Here is a 19,842-nt window from a genome sequence, read left to right as displayed (position 1 = left end):
TTCGGTAACAAGGGTGAGCAAACTTTTTCTTTCTCCAAAAAAAATACAAAATTAAAATTGTCAGTTAAAATGTAATGTTAGATTTTTCGCATTCTTGTGAGAATAGAATCAAGTGTGAAATGATAAATCTTTATACATATTTTACTACTGCTAGCTGAGCTATGAGTATGGTTCTTTGAAATAACAAGATGACTACGCATTGTAGCTAGGTGACCAGCTACTGTCAATTTAACAGGAATATGTGTTAATATTTAGCTTCCTGAAGCTTTATCAGATTAAGATTAATACTTTCTAGTCTATGTTTTTAATTAAAAAAATAAAAATCCTAATTTAGTCAACTTCAATGAAAAGTAATAGTGCCTTGTAACTGGTTAGCTAGCTAGCTATGCATAGCTTCTTTTAAAACAAACGTTTCTAGTTTTCTATCCCTTCACCTCCTTTAATGTCAGTACAAGGATCAACAATACTTGTAGTATTTATTTATATCAATCCATTTTATTTGAAAAGGAAGTTAAACCAGGATAATAATGCTTTAAAAGTTGTAAACAACCGACCTTTCCTTACTTTTGTACATCCCAAAGAAAACTCTCAAAACTTGCCTCGTTTTACAACGTACATCCTCGTTTTGATGTATGACGAAAAATGGAGTATTCTTAGAATTCAAAAATTTCTAAAATCTTATCTTTTCTTTACATGCCTGCTTAAGTGTAGTTTTCCATGATTTGCTTTTAATTAAACAACGCAGAAAAAAGTTTTGACATCAACAAAATTTAATGCTACGCTTGTGTTTCTTTTGTGATATACTACAACTTCCAAAAGTTGAAATTATAAATGGGCAAGGCGGGATCACCCATTGTTTTGGAGCTTCTGGGTAACCTGTGCGTACATTGGGCGGAATGCTTAGTAGAAGTGTACTGTGTCTCAGGCTTTTACATACCCGTTAAAAGAGTTAAATAAGAAAAACCGTATACTGCAGACATTGGATTATGTTCTTATTGTAGCCAAACAGTTCACGGCATAACCAGTACAGAGCTGACAGTGGGTCGGATGCAGCTCACAGTGGATAGAAGGGTCGAACACAGTTTACAGTGGGGAGCAGAGCCGCATACAGCTTGCACTGGTGAACAGGGTCGGATACAGCTCACGGTGGAGAGCAGGGTACAGCTTAAAGATGAAGCCATAGACGCAGATACGGCCATAGGGAGGGCGTACATTAAAATGTGCCATCTAAATCATGCATCAGATTCCTGTATATGATTGCGATAATCTTGAGTAGCGCTGGAAGCATTATGAAGCAGTGCAAATGTTGTGTCCTTGAAAAGACAATGTAAATAGGCTAGGAATGCCACCGTAATAGGCTAACAACGGCCCAAGTAAGATCTTTAACGTTGGTGTAACTCTCCATCTTTGCACTTATGAATACCATTATGTAATAACCAGAGCACTCAAAGAGTTCAAGAAATTGCACCTACCTGGTTCTGACTATGGGCTAACAATGAACTAACAATATATTGTGCATAATTTACACAACTTACGGAGTTTTCAACAAGTTCTTACTTCAATATCTCAAAAAAAGAGTGATACTTTAGTCATAGTGATATTGCTGTGAAGGACGTACCTTTTAAGGAAAAATGTTGCTCTTTTTTCTTTAAAGAAGACGTTGAATTTTCGAAAATTCTCATAAATAAAAAAAATTAACAAAACCAAAAAGAGAATTTTGGTGAGAAATAATTTCTTGCGTAATGAACAACTCGGTGATTATCACAAAGTTTTCAAAAAGTTAAGACTCTCAGACAGGCATTACTTTCAGGTGTACTTAAATTTTATTTTCAGAATTCTAAAATTTCTCTTTTACTATATCGGTGGACAATGATGAAACAGTAAAGAAACTTGCATCTTGTTTTCAAGTATTTGCAGATGTCACCGAATAGATTTGAATATCTTCTTTCTTCTGTTAGAATGCATATATCCAAAGAATACACCCGATTAAGAAAATCTGTTTCTGCTGAAGAGCGCTTGGTTATGGCATTAAGTTTTCTGGCAAGTGGAGATTCACAACAATCGTTATGTTATTTTTCTTGCATAGTCAACATTGTCATCAATCGTATCAGAAACTTGTCTTGCCACTATGAGAACCTTCAAAATGATTCCTTACGTTATCCTTTTTCCGTAGACGATTGGATGAACATTACAAACTAGTTTGAAGAATTGTTTAGCTCATATAAACAGGGCAATTTGTAAACGCCTAATCTATTGATTTTTTGCCTAAATGAACAACGCTTTAAGGAATGCAAATATAATGACGTAATTCGTCAAATTAGAATCCCGTTTGCCAAATGACATATTAAGAAAGTGTTTATTACTGACGGTTTTAATCTAAGAAGATTAAACTAGGCTCTTAAAATTACTGCTAGTTTGGAAAGTTGCCTAATTAGTAGTGCACACTTACTTACCATTTCCCCTGACTAAACATTGACCTTAAATAAAATGAGTTATCGCAATTTCGGCACTTTTTTGCGTGACATACAGACAGACAACGAAGAGATTAAAATTCCGAAATAACTTTTTATTTGTGTGACTACGCTTTGTCACTTTTCTACGAAAACAACCAAATTATTTATAAAATTCACTTCCAGGCTCCTATGCTCATTTTAAAATATAGCTAAACGCGAATTTCCTTTTTTGTATTATCAGTTTCGAAACTTACTTTCGTTGCTTAGTTACACAAAAAAAATATTAAAGAAATAAAGAAATGGCAATGCTATATCCCTGACGTTGAACTGTGGTTATCAATCACCGCCTTTTGTAAAAGCATAACATCTCTATGGTGATAGAAAAATAAAATAAATAGGTAGGTATAATTAAAAAAAAACAAAAATAAAGAAATATATTGTAACATAGGGCGATACTATTAAACGGGCGCCAAGTTTTTTTCAAGTTAATGCTATCTTACTATCAGAAACCTAAAAGGCGCTGGAGACGAAGTCCCTGTTTAAATGGCTATTTCTAGACGAAACGTGTGAAATTACCACAGGTCTAAGATAACGATTTCCACGAATTTATAAAAACAATTACAAGAATTTCAGGTTTAGTTTTCTACACCGCGCAAGAACAAATGCAAAACTAGTTTTAACTGGTTATAACTGGTTATAATTAGTTATAACTGGTTATAACTAGTTATAACTAGTCATGCTATAATTTAAACAAGTTTAAAAACGTTTTTAAAGCTTTATGTGGTTTTATATTCGGGTAGAAGAAAAATAAGATAAATACAAAAGTGCTTATATTTTCACATATATTGTTACGTAATTTCTTACGCCCTAACCCGCACTCTATATTTCGAATTATTTTTAGCCCACAGTATTTCATTAAATTTCTACCAGTAAAATAAAAAACGGACTCTTGTTGTTGTTGTAAACAAATCATATAAAGTATTTAATTAATGCAAACAGTTAAGAAAACTCCAGGTCGGATATGGTTTTATGCTTAAAACCCCCAGAAAAAAACAGGAACCTAAAAACTGATTGGCACTTGTAGTAGACAGCGTCACCAGTCGTTCAAATCTAAACTGAAAAGAATAAGAGAGGTTTATAGAAGTCTTGTGGTTTAAGTTTGGTAATATTTTTGTCTCGTTTCGTGGAAGTCCCACGCACGTCATTCTTAAGCATAATTGTACATTCCCTCTTCAAATAGTTTACATCTGTTAAATAAACAGACACTCAAAACAATAGAATTTTTAAGAATAACATCTGGGAAGGGACTTACCTTGTATTGATAAATTCTGGAATAGGAGACGCATGAAAATTTTCTCACAGAGAGCTGGCAAAGGTGCTGTGTGCATAGTAAACTGGTAAGATGTAAGATTTTTTTTTTAATTGTAATATGTGAAGAGTACTAAAGCAATTAGGTGTAATAAAGGCCTTTGACTTTTCAACATTTTGCGAAGTAAGGAAATGGCTACTAATTTTGCGTGTGAAACTGACGGGCGACGAGATTAATACGGAGATTAATACCCAGCAACTAAATTTAAGTTTTTTCTTACATTTAAACGGTCCGTTTAAACTTCCGTGTATTTTAGCGTTTATTGTGTGACGCTATGTGACTTTTCTACGAAAACCAATCAATTATTTATAAAATGTCGCATCCAGACTCCTTTTCTAAGAGCAAACACGAATTTTCTTTTCAAATATCTCAGTTATTTCTTTGTTTACCTGCACGAGAGACGTAAACTATATAAGAACATATGACTGCAGAGGTCCAAAACTTTAGAACATGTTAAAAACATTAAGACTTTGTTTATATCAAGAAGTACTAAAAGGCTCTTTAAAATATTGAGACTTCAAATTGAATAAGTTAAGCACATTCGGAGTACTTTTAAAAAATGTGTATAGTTTGTTCTTATAAAAGCATCAGAATAGCCTCGTTTTCGTAATAATTATCTTCTTCTAATCTAAATAAAATCTAAGCAGAATATATTGCTTCCAAAACATCAGTTTAGTCATGTTAATTTGATATTTTATCTGAATATCCTTATTTGAAGAGCATAGGCCAAATTATAAAATTTGACGTCAAAATTCGGGAAAGGTGTATTAAACCGGAAACAACCTTATTTGCGTTGTTTCTCTTTCAAATCTCTTTAATAATAGCCGTATTTTGTCTGTCTGTCCGTGAAAAAACTTCGTGTTACGGAAACACAAAATGCGTTATATAAAGGACCAGCGACCCCATGGATTTTTCCACGGGTATCTATATTATAATACCCGTATACGTCTGTCTGTCTGTCTGTCTGTCACGCAAAATGGTAGCTTAGCTGCGCAAGTAGCGAGACGCACGCAATGCGGTACAAAAAGGGGGGGCAAACCCATGGATTTTCCACGGGCTAACGACTAGTAGTATCAAAAAGCGAAAAAAAGGGCTGTAGACAAGGTTGTCATTTAAGTTTCTCATAGTGTAGTACGTCCCATGTAGGCATGTATTACTTTCACTAATCTACAGACTTTTAAATGCAAGATTCCATCCAAGGCCACAACTCCGTTCTCACGGAGACAATAGTAGCTTTCTTATTTAAAAACTTTTCTTTGACGCTTGCACGACGTGCTCTTAAGTAGAAATTCCCAGATAATTAATTTTATCTGATTTGACAAAGGGGAATTACAAAAAATTAGATTACAAGTTTCCGTCAACATCACATATACAAACAGCCAAGGGGAATTCCAAAAGGCTACATTTTTTTTCTTTAAAGCATTGTAATGAGGAATGAAGAATATTTACCCAATGCTGCCCAAAACATTTTAGATTCTTTTGATTTAATTACACAAAACCTAAAAACTGTGTGCTGGTAATTAACGTGAACGCAAAAACGCGCCTTGAATAAAAGAGGATGTGCAATCGACTATAACTTCTGAATTTAGTGACTTACACGAAAGTCTATTCAGGCAGTGGAAAAATTGTTATCATTACCATATTTTCTCCAATGAACGCCCCTATTTTTTAAACGCCCCTATCTAATAAACGCCCCATTTAAAACTAAAAATTATAAAAAAAACCCCCTCTCTATTCAACGCCTCTGCCAGATCTCTCTTGTGGAGAGCATCCCTCACTTTGGATATATTTGTGTGTAGTGAACTAGGTAATAGTTGAAACTTTATGTTTGAGAAAGAAAACTTTATATTCAGTCTGATCGTAATTCTTTTCCCGGGATCCAACAGCCTCTACTTGCGTTTTGGGAGGGGGAGGAGTAGTGTTTATTAGAAAATTCCTTTGAAGCAACTGATTCGACCGTTAAAACTGCCAATATTGAACAGAGTTTAATTGACTTTGATGAAGAAGAAGATGACCTTGTAAATATCGGGGATATAAAAGAATATCTCACATTCCAAAAAAACATTTTATAAATAAACGCCTCTCTGTAATAAACGCCCCCTCTAAAAAAATTTATCATTTTTTTATAAACGACCAAAGCGTTTATTGGAGAAATATAACATGTGCTTCAGAGTATATATTAGCCACGTGTTATCTATGTTATACACGATAATAAACTTGTTCCAATAATTAAAATTATGCTGTTGAAAGCTCATAAACAGGATTTTTGTTTGCTGACATGTTCTAGAATTCGATTGTTTGAAGTAAAATCTTTTTTAAAAAAACTTATTTACCTATATTAGTGTCGAATATGTCATATGATGTTAAGTACCTGTCACTGATCGTGTTACTTCACAAATATTTGCGTCGTAGATGAAATGTTTCGGGAAGAAAAAGCCAGTTTACCTATGTATGCAATTAAAATGGGATTTTGAAGGTAATCTGTTTATTAGCTTTCAACGGTATAATTTTTTAACACGTAACACTGGAATTTTAAAATTCTGAATTTCGCAAAACGCACATTGCTGACGTCATTGCTACCTCATTTCCAAGGCCACTTACATCTTTTCACGTTTTTTCATATTCCACGACCTGGTGTAAGAAATATTTAAGAAACCCCTCGAGGTTAGATATCATCAACACTTAAGAGCACTGCACTTTGAATTAGGCTTAAATTCTAAAGCCTAACATTTTTTTAAAACGACTACAACTTTTTTTTTTTAATTCCATTCTTTATTTTAACTTCGTTGCTAAGAAATTAGTTTTTTAGGTCTCTATTTTAGAATGGGGGAAGGGGTGTGGTGGATTTTATAAGTTTTATAATTAATAAAAAATTGATTATATTTTTTTGGATTTTCTTTTTTATGTACGAGCATGTTCGAAATCTCTAATTAGACAAACTGTGCACAAACTCCACTTTTTAGTAACGAGAATGAAACTCTTTAAAGCGTCTATAATACATCCCCTATAAAAATGCTCCGTGTTTTAAAGAAGTTTTGTTAACGATTTTAATTGGGTGGAACAAATCTGTGACAAAATAAAGTGATTTCATTAGTTGGGAAATTTCAAAGTCACAGGCAATCAACGTTGTCTATTATTGTTGTCCATTTCGTTTAAAAGTTTTAATTGATTGTTTGTGTTTTTCACAATAAATTGACAACAAATCATTTTGTGGTAAGAAAATCTTTTACAGGGTCTGGAAACTAAAAATGAGGTAACATGGTGTCTAAGTCAAAACCATCCAAAACTTTAAAATTTACCACAGCGTGTTTGTTACTACAAAATAACTAAAGGTGGAGCCGGGTTTTTCTAAGTTAACTCTAAAATAGGAAAGGTTTTCTGAGCTAAATGAATGTAGTTCATAATGCATTTTTCTTTTGTCGTTTCAGGCAACAAAAAACCGTAAAACATGGGTTTAAAGGAAGATCTCCAACGCATTGGCGAAGGTGAGAAACAAATGAGAGAGATATATCAGAAGTTGGTGCAAGCAATTTCACGGTGCGAAGAAAACAAGGCAAGGCTTGGGAGCAAGGACTTTTACGACAAAATGGGTGATTTCTTTTATTCGGGAAATAAAGACAGACTAAAGGCGTTCGAAAAATCCATCGGAGAGTTAATTGATTTATTTAAACAATCAAAAGATTTCGCAAATGAAAATCAAACAACTCTAGGCTGCGTCAAAAACCTGGTCATGACATTTGAAGAATTGAGTCACATGTTTAGTGAAATGATTCCAAACATCGAACTGCGAATAGCAATGCCTGACCTTTTCGAAAAATCAAGCACTCCTCCGTTGGTGTTTATGATCGGAACTTTTGTGGGAATTATAGGCGCAGCCATTTTAGTCATAACTGGAGTTTTAACCGGTCTGGGTGCAATCGCTGCATTTGCGATATTAGAAGGCATTCTGATGATCATAACAGGTATAATGCGAGGTTATGAACGAAAAAAAGGCTTCGAAGATGGAAAAGAAGCATACGACAAAAACAAGAAAAAGATGTACGACGAGTTATACACACCGTTGAAAGAATTATCCCGACAGTTAAATCAGTGGTTTAGCGCTGTCGCGACCGAGTTAAAAGGGGCTGGATTGGAGGACATTAACGTTGACGATAAACCAGCGTTAGTTCATGTTCTTCAACAATATGCTGAGAAAGTAAGAGATTTTAAGAATTCTTACACTTTTGTTGTCCGTCTTGTAAAAAACGCGCATATGGATATCAATGAAGCAATGGATAACTTGGAAATTAAAGCCGAAAATCGAAAATGCTTGAAGTTATGGTATTACTACGTTGAATGCAAGGAAAAGATCGACGATATTGCAAAGTCTGTCGGATTAACGGAAAAAGAAAAGTGTGAGTATACCGTCTTACTGATGCTTAAAGATGGCAAATCGTCAGCAGCTATTGCCAAAGCAACAGGAATCGCCGAAAAAATAATCGAGGAGAAGCGAATAAAAATTCAAAGTATATCAGAAGGCGGATAAATCATTTTTAAGGGAACTAAAGTGTTATTGTGCAACCTTGATGCCTTTATGAGCTTACTTTTATATCCTACTGCATTTTTCACTAACCTTGCTTAATTTATATATGGGCATGAAATCTTGTTTCGCTGAAAAAAAGATTTTTGTATTATCGCGGCAACAATTCCTGATATGTATCTTTGTCTTCCTATAAACGACACAACATTGTCATAATTTTGTTCTGTAAAAACCATTGTGGTCCAAGAGTTTCTTTGAAAATAGTATGAAATTATGTAAACAACAGCAATATATTCTAACAACATACTTTGTGTGTCTCCGCTCTTTCCCATTTTATTGGACCTCTTAGGTCTTTTAAAGTAGTTTGCACAAGAAATTAATAAATAGAAGTAGTTGGGGTCTCTTCGTGAGAATCGAGGCAGCTAGGAACGAATTCTATTCCCTAAAGAGCCCATTGTATTAAACACTCAAGATTAATTAAAATTAACGTGTTTCAAGCGTGTGGTGGTTGGGACCAGTAATTATAGAAAATACTTTCATTCATACATCTAAATAAGTTATGAACCTCCAAGCAACGTGATTCTTTATTTGTGTCCTGTCCTTTTGTAGTTGTTGTCTTTTCTCATTTAGGATTCGATTTCTACTTGCTTTTACAATATTATTTTGCTATATTTTAAAACGATGTTTGTTTTTCGTTTCTTTGTTTGTTATCCAATCAATTGTTATTTTTTATTTCTTTCATTTTTAACAGAGGAATGTAACCAGCTATTCATTTTGTAGCTACCTTTTTATACTTTCGTCTTTCCCAACATGGTCTTCATGTTTAGGATTAAAAATGTTCTCAAAATACTTAGGTTTAATTATAATAAAAATAGTTTGTATTGTGCATTTGTTTCTTGCTTTGGAGCGCTTTTTTCAAAATTTTCACAAAGACATAACTCCTGCAATATACAGCTTTACCGTTTGAAATGTAAAAAACTGAAATTTATGAGGAACCATATGTTTCAATCTCTTTTTAGTTCAACCACTATTAGAACAGAAAGATGGAGTTCAAAGAGGATCTCAAAAAAATTCAGAAAGGCCGAAACGAGATGATGAAAATCCATCAGGATGTTTCACAAAGTATCACAAGATGCATGGAGAACAAAAGCAAACTTGACGACAGTGATCTTTTTGATGTCATTGGCGATATTTTTTATCCAGATAATGGAAAAAGATTAAGAGCATTTAAGTGTTCTATTGATGATTTGACCAACGTGTTGAGAAAAATCAAATGTTTAGCATACGAAAATCAAGAGACGCTGGGGTGCGTCGAAAACTTAATCATGACATTTGAAGAGTTGAGTCGCATGTTTAGTGACATGATCCCAACTCTTGAATTACAAATCGTTTTGCCTAAAATATTTCAATCATCGGACATTGCCCCCGCCTTTTTTCTCGCGTTTACAGGAATAGCTACAGTGGGCTTTGGTGCTGCTGTAATCGGTGGGTTTCTTACCGCAGGGGTAGGTTTGGCCCTTTTCGCATTCGCCGAAGCTCTTTTGGCTATTGTTGGAGGCGTGATACGTGGAGCAGAAAGAAGGGACATGTTCGAAAATGGTAGACGCGATTATGATAACAAAAGAAGATGCATGGAGAGGGAAGTGTATTCACCACTGCAGAAGTTATCTCTCGATTTAAATGAATGGTTTGTTTCAGTGGCTGGAAAGCTACAAGCATCTGGCTTAAAAGGTGTAAGTGCAAAAAACAAGCCTGGTATGGTAAAAACACTTCAAGCTTATTCAAGCAAAGTCAAGGACACCAGCAGCAAATACCATTTATTGTTGAAATTGATCACGAATAAAAAATACAACCTCGATCAAGCAATGGATATTTTGGAAATTAAAATGGACGATCGAAAATGCATGAAATTATGGTACTATTACATGGAACGTCACCATTCTATTGACAAAATAGCACGTGATGTGGGATTGACCAATCAAGAGAAGAACTACTACACTGTTTTATTGATGCTTAAAGATGGAAGAAGCTCGGCAGCTATTGCGAAGAAGACGAAACTTCCGGAAGCCGAAATCGAAGAAAAGAGGTGTATGCTTGCGAGGATAAGGTGTGGCGCTTGAAATAGTTGAAAGTAAACTTTGCCTAGAGTTTATGCGTCAAAAATTGCTTACAAAACCTTTTTAACTGTGAAGGAAATATGGAAGCAATTAACTTTGTTTAGTAATGCTTAAGATATTTTTGACGACTAATTTAGATAAGATCATATCAAAGCTATAGTCTCTCTTTGAAACGGTAAAGCTTTGCGAGTGCTATATTCGTCCAAAACTTAAACTTAAAACCATCCCGGATACGAACGATCAATTTTTCTCTTATAGTTGACTTGTTCTTTGCCCTTCGCATCAAAGGTTCGTCTGTTACTGCAAGTAGCTAGCATTGTGTGAAATCTTTAGATTTTTCAAATACAAATTTTCCAGCAACTTTATCTTTTCTTTCTTTTATGCAAGGTGTTATGTAAAATTTTTATTATAAAGTGCTTAACTTTTTATGATGTGTTTAATATTTGTTGGTAGAGTATGTGATCGAATTTAAGCTCTTTGTGTTGCAAAACTACTTTGTTGGAAAGTGTGGTTATAGCAAGACCTAGCTTTTCCTGGATTTATTAGTTGTAAAAAACATAAACTTATATAATTCTCTGTATAAGTACCATGTAGTGTTAAGAATTTTTTTCTCGTAACCGACCTTAAAATTCGCTCCTTGGAATAACACCCAGGTGACGTGTTGAACAATTTAACAAATGATCAGGGAGTATGTTGATAGGAGTTTCATGATCTTATTTCTCTATTAAATCCTTTACACCAAATTAAAAAATTACAAGCTCAACATCATTTTACTTTGCCAGATGATGGGAGAATGATCTCCAGAAACGTCGCCTATTAAAATATCATGTTCACGAAATGATAAACTTTCCACAGTAATATGAATACTGAACAGACAAACCGAAATAATATCTTCAATAACATTTTGGTAAGTTTGAAGGTGTTAACATCGATAAACGTTATTTTCTGATTTCATGAATTTTTTTGCATGTAGATTATTTTTTATTGTCTGAAATTATAATTGGATGCATATGCTCATGTCATTTTTAGGTTAGTATAGAAATATTATCATGGAAAGGCAAGAATTAGAAAATAATCTCCAAAAGTTGACTGACTACAACGAAAGGATGCAGGACGTTGACAAGCACCTTATGAATGCCATCACGCAGTGCAAAGAAAACATAGCAATTCTTGGTAGCAAGAGCTTCTATGATAAAGTTGGAGATTTTTTCTTCTATGGAAACGAAGAGAGATTTTCATTGTACAAAAACGCTGTCCATGATCTAATTAATCTGTTTGAAAAGTGCAAAATGTTAGCTTATGAAAACCATACAGCTTTAGGTTGTGTGGAAAGTCTGATTCTCACCTTCATAGAATTAAAACGCTTGTTCAATTCAATAATACCATACTTGGAATTAAAAATTGCTCTTCCAAAACTTGTTCCTAACTCACCTGAATCCTTCGTTGTTGTTATAATGGGAGCCGTTGTTAGCATTTTGCTTTTTTTCTGTCAGCAAGCAATTTCTAATCTCGAGGGTGAAGAGAAGTTTGCTGCTTTGGCCGCATTAACAGCTGTTATGCTGCTTGTTGATGGAGTCATCAGGGGATACGAGCGTAAGGAGATATTTGAAGAAGGAAAAATTGCATTTGATGAAAAAAGGGAAGCCCTGCAAGAAGAGTTGTTAAGACCACTGTCAAAACTATCCACGAGCTTAAATAAATGGTTTGAACGTTTCGTGGAAAAACTAAAGGAAGCTGGAATCGAAAATGTCAGCGTTAGTAACAAGCCAGGAATCGTACATGCTGTGCAGGAATATGTAAAGAATGTACAGGAATTCGTGAATTCGTGCAACTACGTTCGCAACTTAGTAAACAACTCTGCTTACAATGTCGATGAAGCTATAAGAGTGTTGGAAATTAAATCAGAGCTTCACAAATTTGTCAAATTGTGGTATTATTATACAGAAAGTGACATGCCCATTGAAGACATTGCAAATTTGGTAGGATTATCAGAAAGTGAGAGGCGTGATTATACTGCCTTAGTTATGCTGAAAGAAAGTAAACCCGCGCAAGAAATTGCTGAAGCCACCGACATAAGTGTTGGTATCATTGAAAATATGGGGAAACAGTTAAAACTGATCAAAAGGGATAAGTGAAGAGATAATCATTCAATAACTGAAACACTTTTTTTGTGTATTTATGTTTGATATAATTCTTTTAAATCCAATGTGTGTATACTTCAACAGAAAGTTTTTTTACAAAAAACTCGAGATGGTCTCCTGCTAAAACATGCTTCCTTTAGGACGGACAAATTCGTGCTAGAGCTCTTCTACTACTCCCTCGTAGTGAAAGAGTAGTAGCCATTCTCAGTATTTCTTTTCTTTATTTTTGATTTTAGGTTGTAGTGTTGCTTGTGGTAAACATAGAAAAATACTTTCTAATCCCTTTCACAGTATTTTTTCTGCTTAGTAAATTTGGCCCCTCCTTTTAATGACTTTATTTATCATACCCTAGGTTAGCTGTCCTTTAGGGAGGAGGTAATTCATAAAGGATGCTTGTATTTTTCTGGTGTGAACACATCTTTACTAAACAACATTGCATTTCTTTTTAAAACTGAAACACACTTCTAAGTCACTATTGAATTACGTCCAAATTTTGGTCATGTGTCGATTTTAGAATAAAAATTTCTTAAAAGGTGACCGACTTAAAAGAGCCTAACCAGTCGCTGTAAATGCAGACAGAAAACCAAAGTAAATAAAAAAATTAGTTCACAGAAAGGTTTGAATGACAATTGCTACTGACTAGGCGAACTGGAAAAAAAAAAAGCTAAATATTTAGGAGACAGAAAGAGACCTTCTTCCAATTTCGGCGTTGTAACTTTATTATTAATCACCTCTGAGATACGCATTTGTAGTAAAATCCTAGAATATCAGGATTTTGTGCGAGCATCTAGCAACATCTACAAACTATGTTTTTCAAATGAGGACGGTAAAGCTTTAGTATTTTTGCTAAGGTGGACTCTTTTCACTCAGAAATAGGCTGAAGTGAGTTGAAAGAAACAGTTATATCTTGACTAAGGAAGCGATAAATCATTTCTCCCCTCCATCTCTAAAACGTAAGATTATGTAGTTAGTTTGGTCTCTCTTGAACAGTGTAAGTATTGAACAACTAATGAAGTTATTATTCGATTTTAGGCGTACACCTTATTAGCAAATGCCACACCTGTCTTTGTTCCTAGGGAGTTTCTTTCCTTTTTGAAATAAAAGAATACGTCGAAAGATACCCGGGTATCGTTGACCGGATTTTAAAATATAATCAGCTCAATATTTCGCATGCTTATGATAATTCTTTCATTAACCAGCACTTTTTCAAACCCAATATTACAATTGAAACCTAATATTACAATTATCGATTAATTTCGTAAACAAAATTTAGCCGATAAAAAAACATCAAAATTAGCATCGAAATACATGATTTTAAAAAAGGGAATAATTAATTCTGAGAAAATGCGTATAATTGATTTCCGACGCCGCTATGCAGGGCGGAATCTTTAAAATCGTCTGATGGGAGATAGATAGATAGAGAGAGACAGCACAAAGCCCGGACGCTGTAAAGTTTCTGTCCAGGCTAAACGCTCGGAAAATTCCATTTTTTCGAAAGGCAACGAAGATGCTTTATTTTAATCTCTGTCAATTAAATGACCAATCTGAACAGAGAGTGTACTCTTCGTGTGGCTAGAACATTCCGTGTGCGGCCATGACTAAAAGTGCTTACGTTTTGTTGGTCGCCCCTTGTTGGTCTCCTTGGTTTAGTCGTAGTAGCTTTATTGGTGGGGAGCTAAGCACTATTTTTTAAATTAGTGTATTTTATCAGGTAAGAATTATTTTATACATAGCTAAGTGAGAGAGGTGTGCTGGCCAGCTACAATTCCGGTCAAATTATATTGGCAGTAAGAGTACAAAAAGGTGCAATATAATCCTTTCCTATCCCCTCTCCCCCATTATCAATATTTGGAAACTAGTTAGCATAACTTTTGAACATTGATACTGGGGAAAGGGGGCTTTGTACTTATCTTGCTCTTGCTACACGTGTAAAAAGGGTTTACTGCCATAATTTTTGACCGGGATTGTAGCTATCTCAATTTTTGGTGCTGACTTGGATCTCCTTTTGATTGGTGCTGATATACTCTTTCATGAAATTACTTACTTGCTAGCTAGCTATGGAGATAGCTACGCAAAATAGTGCTTTGATTAGAGTTCCTTTTTTTCTTAAAGAGCAAGCAACAAAAAACCTTTTTTCCTGTCTTGCATAGTTCTTCCATGACTGGACACTCAATTCCTCTTCTATGGGAAAAAGGGGGGGGGGGGGGTAAAAATAACTGCCAAATGACACTTCTATCAGATAAAAAGATAGATATATATCTATATATATATTGGCACAGGATTTTTTTTTATATTTTTTGCAGAAAAGTTGTCGAAACGTGATAAAAGTTTATTGTTGCTTGCACTGAGCAGCCGGTGAACTGGTAATTAACCTGTAACAATATATAGTTAGCCGATGCAGGATAATTAGATGCTACGCCTAATATAATTAACTGTTAAAAGCTTCCTTGTGTTCTTTACAGCTAAAAGTGTCTTTTCCTTTTTTTTCCTTTTTCTTGAAATCAGAATAGTTTTGTTGTTTAATAATATAGACGACATATGTACTGCTAGCTACAGCAAAATTATATCTTTTTTGCAAAATCGTTTCTTGTTCTTTTTCTTGGTTTTAATTGAAGCACAACTTTATGTTGATCTGTATAAATATAAGTGGCTATGGGGAGATCGATAACGAAGAAAAGTGAAAATTTAAGTAAAAGGATATATATCGTATAAAGTAGCTGTATAACGGCTAATTATAGTGTACGCACCGTATATATAATTATTCTGCATAGATAAATAGAATGTCTGTATATTTTATATGACTAGCCTTACAAATCATGTCTATTATTTCCGGGAAGTGTCATAGCTTAGATAGGGAATCCTAGTCCGGGGCTATGGTAGCATAATATTGAATTGCTACCAAGGGGAATCGAACACCGTTCCCCCGCACAAAATGCCGGAGTTATAACCACCAAGCTATGGCACCGTTGAAAACGGATAACTATTCTGTTACTGGCTAGTTATCAGTTCTTTTAATTTGCTTGAAAATCTTTCTTGAGATCAGCTGTTATCAAACCATGCACCATCACCATTTTCAAAAAATTTTCAACGAGAGAGTAAATTTTGAAGGCCTAAATACTGAAATGCTAATATGTATTTATTGCTGAATTAATAAACAATGAACTACTTCATCATTCAAATCGAGCTCGTTCAGAAGTTATTATATTCGAATCGTCAAGTTTCTACATAGCAAGATTTGTATTCTGGAATTTCCAGAATACAAATCTTGCTATGTAGAAACTTGCTATGTAGGAAATATTTTAATCTCTTCCTCAAACTTCTTGGGATTGATGTTTTTTAAGAAACTCAAATATGAATTTAACTTTAAAATTATTGTTTCGAAAATGATTTTAACTGCTCAGTCATTGTCATGGACGTCGATGACAACTGTAGCTGTCAAAACGTAGCCTAGAATAAACTCGCCTGTTCATGACATGATAACATTCATAATAATAAAAAAGATTTTGAGAATTTATATAGTTGTTTGTTAACCCTATTCGGTCCGGGGGGGGGGCGGATTCCGCCCCCCCCCCTGACGGTTTTTTTTTAATAACTCCTGATTGCTTTGTTATATGGCTATGATACTTCCTGAGTTTCAACATTTATTTATTAGACACCTGCATGCAAATTTTTTAGGTCCCATACCCTTCAGAGGCTTTGATATTGGCCATTACTCGAAACTACCCCTAAAAATCTCTATGAAATCCTTATAATGGAGAAAATATAATAACTCCTGTTAGGATTATCGTTAGAACTTGAAACTTGCAACACAACTTTGTTTCATTAGGAAGAATCATTTTGAATAATTTGAACACGTGACTAATCCGATTTCCCGATTTTGTCGGATTTTAACCAAAAATCGGAAAAAAACGGATTTTCGGGCAATTTTTGGCAATTTTTTATCCGATCCATGTAAAAACCTGAAGATATGTTAAATAACTTTTACTTAGCTTTCAGAAACTGCAAACAGAATGTAAAAATTCGCTCTAGAACAAAAGTAATTATATTTTAAGCAGATAGTGGCATTTTTAACAATTTTTAAGCTTTTGATGACGTCACAGAAAATGTGCTGACGCAAGCAAATTTTTTTTGGCGCCATTTTGTTCCTTTTATGACGTACTATAAGTGTGCCAAGTTTGATTCAATTTGAACAACCCTATGAAAAGTTATTGAGGGGGGGGGGGGCGGAATCCACCCCCCCCCCCCCTCGGTCATAGTATGTTCGAAAAACCCCGGACCGAATAGGGTTAAGGTAGTGTTACCAGCCTCGTTAGCAGCGATCTTTGCCTATTTATATGAGAGGATACGGCGAAAAATACCCTGGTATTGCTGTCTAGGTTATGACCTAATTATGCATGTCATAAGTAACACATAAATTATGCAAGCAACAATGGCGGGACTTTAGCTGTAAAATTATATGATGGTTCTAACAAGTGGACGTAAACATATTGCCGCGACTGAAATATATAAAAAAAACAGTTGGCTTTGTAACTACAATAAGTAACTTTAAAATGTTTAAAAAGTGTATTATGGTGTTTTCCAGCAGGTTCTAAAAATACTTAACTTTGTAGGTACTTATTATGATGAGCTGAAATTGTGGATAATAAGTATCGTTTTTTTTCAAACGTGGTCAAAAGAATAAAATGTTCAATACACTTGATACTCTTTTGTGCAAGAAGGCCAGTCGGATAGTGGTTAAAATATACCATAAACAATGTCATCATTACTATTGAATACTTCTATTAAATTACATTTTCTCCGTGTTTGTTGGTACTTCCAGAAAATTTTGTTTTATGAACTGACGATTTATATTGAATTTCAAATCACGTTCCATTAAAAAAACCCCAAAGGAATGGAAAGAGAAGAAGAAGAAGAATATCTGGGGATATACACGGACAGCTTATATAAGGGAGTATAAACACAAGAAACAGAAAGAAATCCTGTCTTGTTAGCTGAAATACATGTCATTAATAAAGTCTTGCTCTATGGATATTCTGAATTTTTTTATAGAACGCACAACTAGCAGAAACTATCACACATTGTTATTCTGATTACAAAATTTTAGAGCAGTTTGCAGAACCTTGCCGATTTTTGTTTATGCAAGCGCATTTTGGTAGTTAAAAAAAGATCATATTGGGTATAATTTCTATTAAGGTGGCAGTAACCCTTTTTTTAGCTGTCCAAATAGCTGAATTGTTTACTCAGTGTTTTATTTATACCAATTTTTTTACTATTTCCTAAAAATTTAGCCCTTAATACATAATGACATAATTTTACTTTAGCACCAAATTTGCTGAGCCAGCAAAAATTCTATTTAAATTTTTTTCATAAACAAGAAAAAATTCGGCTTCTACGAGCTCCAACTTTTTACAATCTCGCTATATTTCATCGTTTCTGTTTTTAAATGAACCTCGAGTTAACCCTGTTAAAGCGGTGTGCGAATTTGTTCATTCTTATTTTTCTAACAATAGCCTTTTGTTTTTTTCAAAAGATTCTTTGTAAACATCCACTGCTGCATCGAACGCTGTTAAAAGAAAAATGTTCCGAATAAAAAGATTTCCGCACACCGTATCATGGCTGAATGATTCACAAATCCTGTCTGAAAATTTTAAAGTAAAACGAAAATGCTATCAAAAGTTAAGGCCCGTGCATTGTAGAATAATGAATATCGTCTTAAATTTCTACATAATGCGCCCTCTTTGTTGTTATTAACGTTTCTCTTTAATAGTTATGTTAATTCTTTCTGTACAATTTCGCAAGCGCGTAGACTTAAACTATATTCGGCAGAAGTAATCAATTATTCATGATTTTATGTTAAAGAGTAATTGTTGAGGCTGAATATTTTTGGTGAAAGATAATAATATTTTAGCTATAAAATCGTGACAAGTGTGTTATCACTGAAGAAATATGAATTAGTCTAAAAATAATCTTTTGTAACTAATAACGTAAAAAAAAAATTTGAAAAGGGGTTACTGCCATCTTAATGAACAAGAAGCCCTGTGGCTTTAAGATTTCCGTCATTAGCCTGAAAGATTTTGAAATTTAAAGTAGACCTTCAAAACGGAGAATTATGGTACTATTTATTATTTTTATTATGGTGCTATTTTCGTACAACTTTTTTACAACTCAATAAATAAATAAAAATTTTACATAGCTATATGAAGTATTCTAAAATAACAGTTAAAACTTTAACTGGATATTTTTAAAAGTGATCAGGAAAATTCTGGAAATTCCAGAATACAAATCTTGCTATGTAGAAACTTGACGATTCGAATATAATAACTTCTGAACGAGCTCAATTTGAATGATGAAGTAGTTCATTGTTTATCAATTCAGCAATAAATACATATTAGCATTTCAGTATTTAGGCCTTCAAAATTTACTCTCTCGTTGAAAATTTTTTGAAAATGGTGATGGTGCATGGTTTGATAACAGCTGATCTCAAGAAAGATTTTCAAGCAAATTAAAAGAACTGATAACTAGCCAGTAACAGAATAGTTATCCGTTTTCAACGGTGCCATAGCTTGGTGGTTATAACTCCGGCATTTTGTGCGGGGGAACGGTGTTCGATTCCCCTTGGTAGCAATTCAATATTATGCTACCATAGCCCCGGACTAGGATTCCCTATCTAAGCTATGACACTTCCCGGAAATAATAGACATGATTTGTAAGGCTAGTCATATAAAATATACAGACATTCTATTTATCTATGCAGAATAATTATATATACGGTGCGTACACTATAATTAGCCGTTATACAGCTACTTTATACGATATATATCCTTTTACTTAAATTTTCACTTTTCTTCGTTATCGATCTCCCCATAGCCACTTATATTTATACAGATCAACATAAAGTTGTGCTTCAATTAAAACCAAGAAAAAGAACAAGAAACGATTTTGCAAAAAAGATATAATTTTGCTGTAGCTAGCAGTACATATGTCGTCTATATTATTAAACAACAAAACTATTCTGATTTCAAGAAAAAGGAAAAAAAAGGAAAAGACACTTTTAGCTGTAAAGAACACAAGGAAGCTTTTAACAGTTAATTATATTAGGCGTAGCATCTAATTATCCTGCATCGGCTAACTATATATTGTTACAGGTTAATTACCAGTTCACCGGCTGCTCAGTGCAAGCAACAATAAACTTTTATCACGTTTCGACAACTTTTCTGCAAAAAATATAAAAAAAAAATCCTGT

At 34.0% G+C, this 19,842-nt stretch overlaps 1 protein-coding gene across 4 annotated transcripts in view; it reads left to right on the top strand.

The window, feature by feature from the left end:
* Positions 1–9,227, top strand: part of LOC130613817 (uncharacterized) — a 30,990-nt gene extending 21,763 nt beyond the window's left edge. Inside the window, exons 1-2 of one of the 4 annotated variants that reach the window (XM_057435164.1) lie at positions 3,699–3,850; positions 7,251–9,227. In XM_057435164.1, coding sequence (XP_057291147.1) covers positions 7,271–8,347 — 1,077 coding nt within the window. In that variant the 5' untranslated portion in view covers positions 3,699–3,850; positions 7,251–7,270 and the 3' untranslated portion in view covers positions 8,348–9,227. Of the gene's footprint in view, positions 1–3,698; positions 3,851–6,149; positions 6,299–7,014; positions 7,036–7,250 lie in introns of those variants that run through there. The other 3 variants (XM_057435165.1, XM_057435167.1, XM_057435166.1) reach the window with 3 other exon arrangements.
* Positions 9,228–19,842: the final 10,615 nt, after the last annotated feature.

Source organism: Hydractinia symbiolongicarpus, chromosome 11 (assembly GCF_029227915.1).
Source record: "Hydractinia symbiolongicarpus strain clone_291-10 chromosome 11, HSymV2.1, whole genome shotgun sequence".
Taxonomy (NCBI): Eukaryota; Metazoa; Cnidaria; class Hydrozoa; order Anthoathecata; family Hydractiniidae; genus Hydractinia; species Hydractinia symbiolongicarpus.
This window is presented reverse-complemented; position numbering and strand designations above follow the sequence as displayed.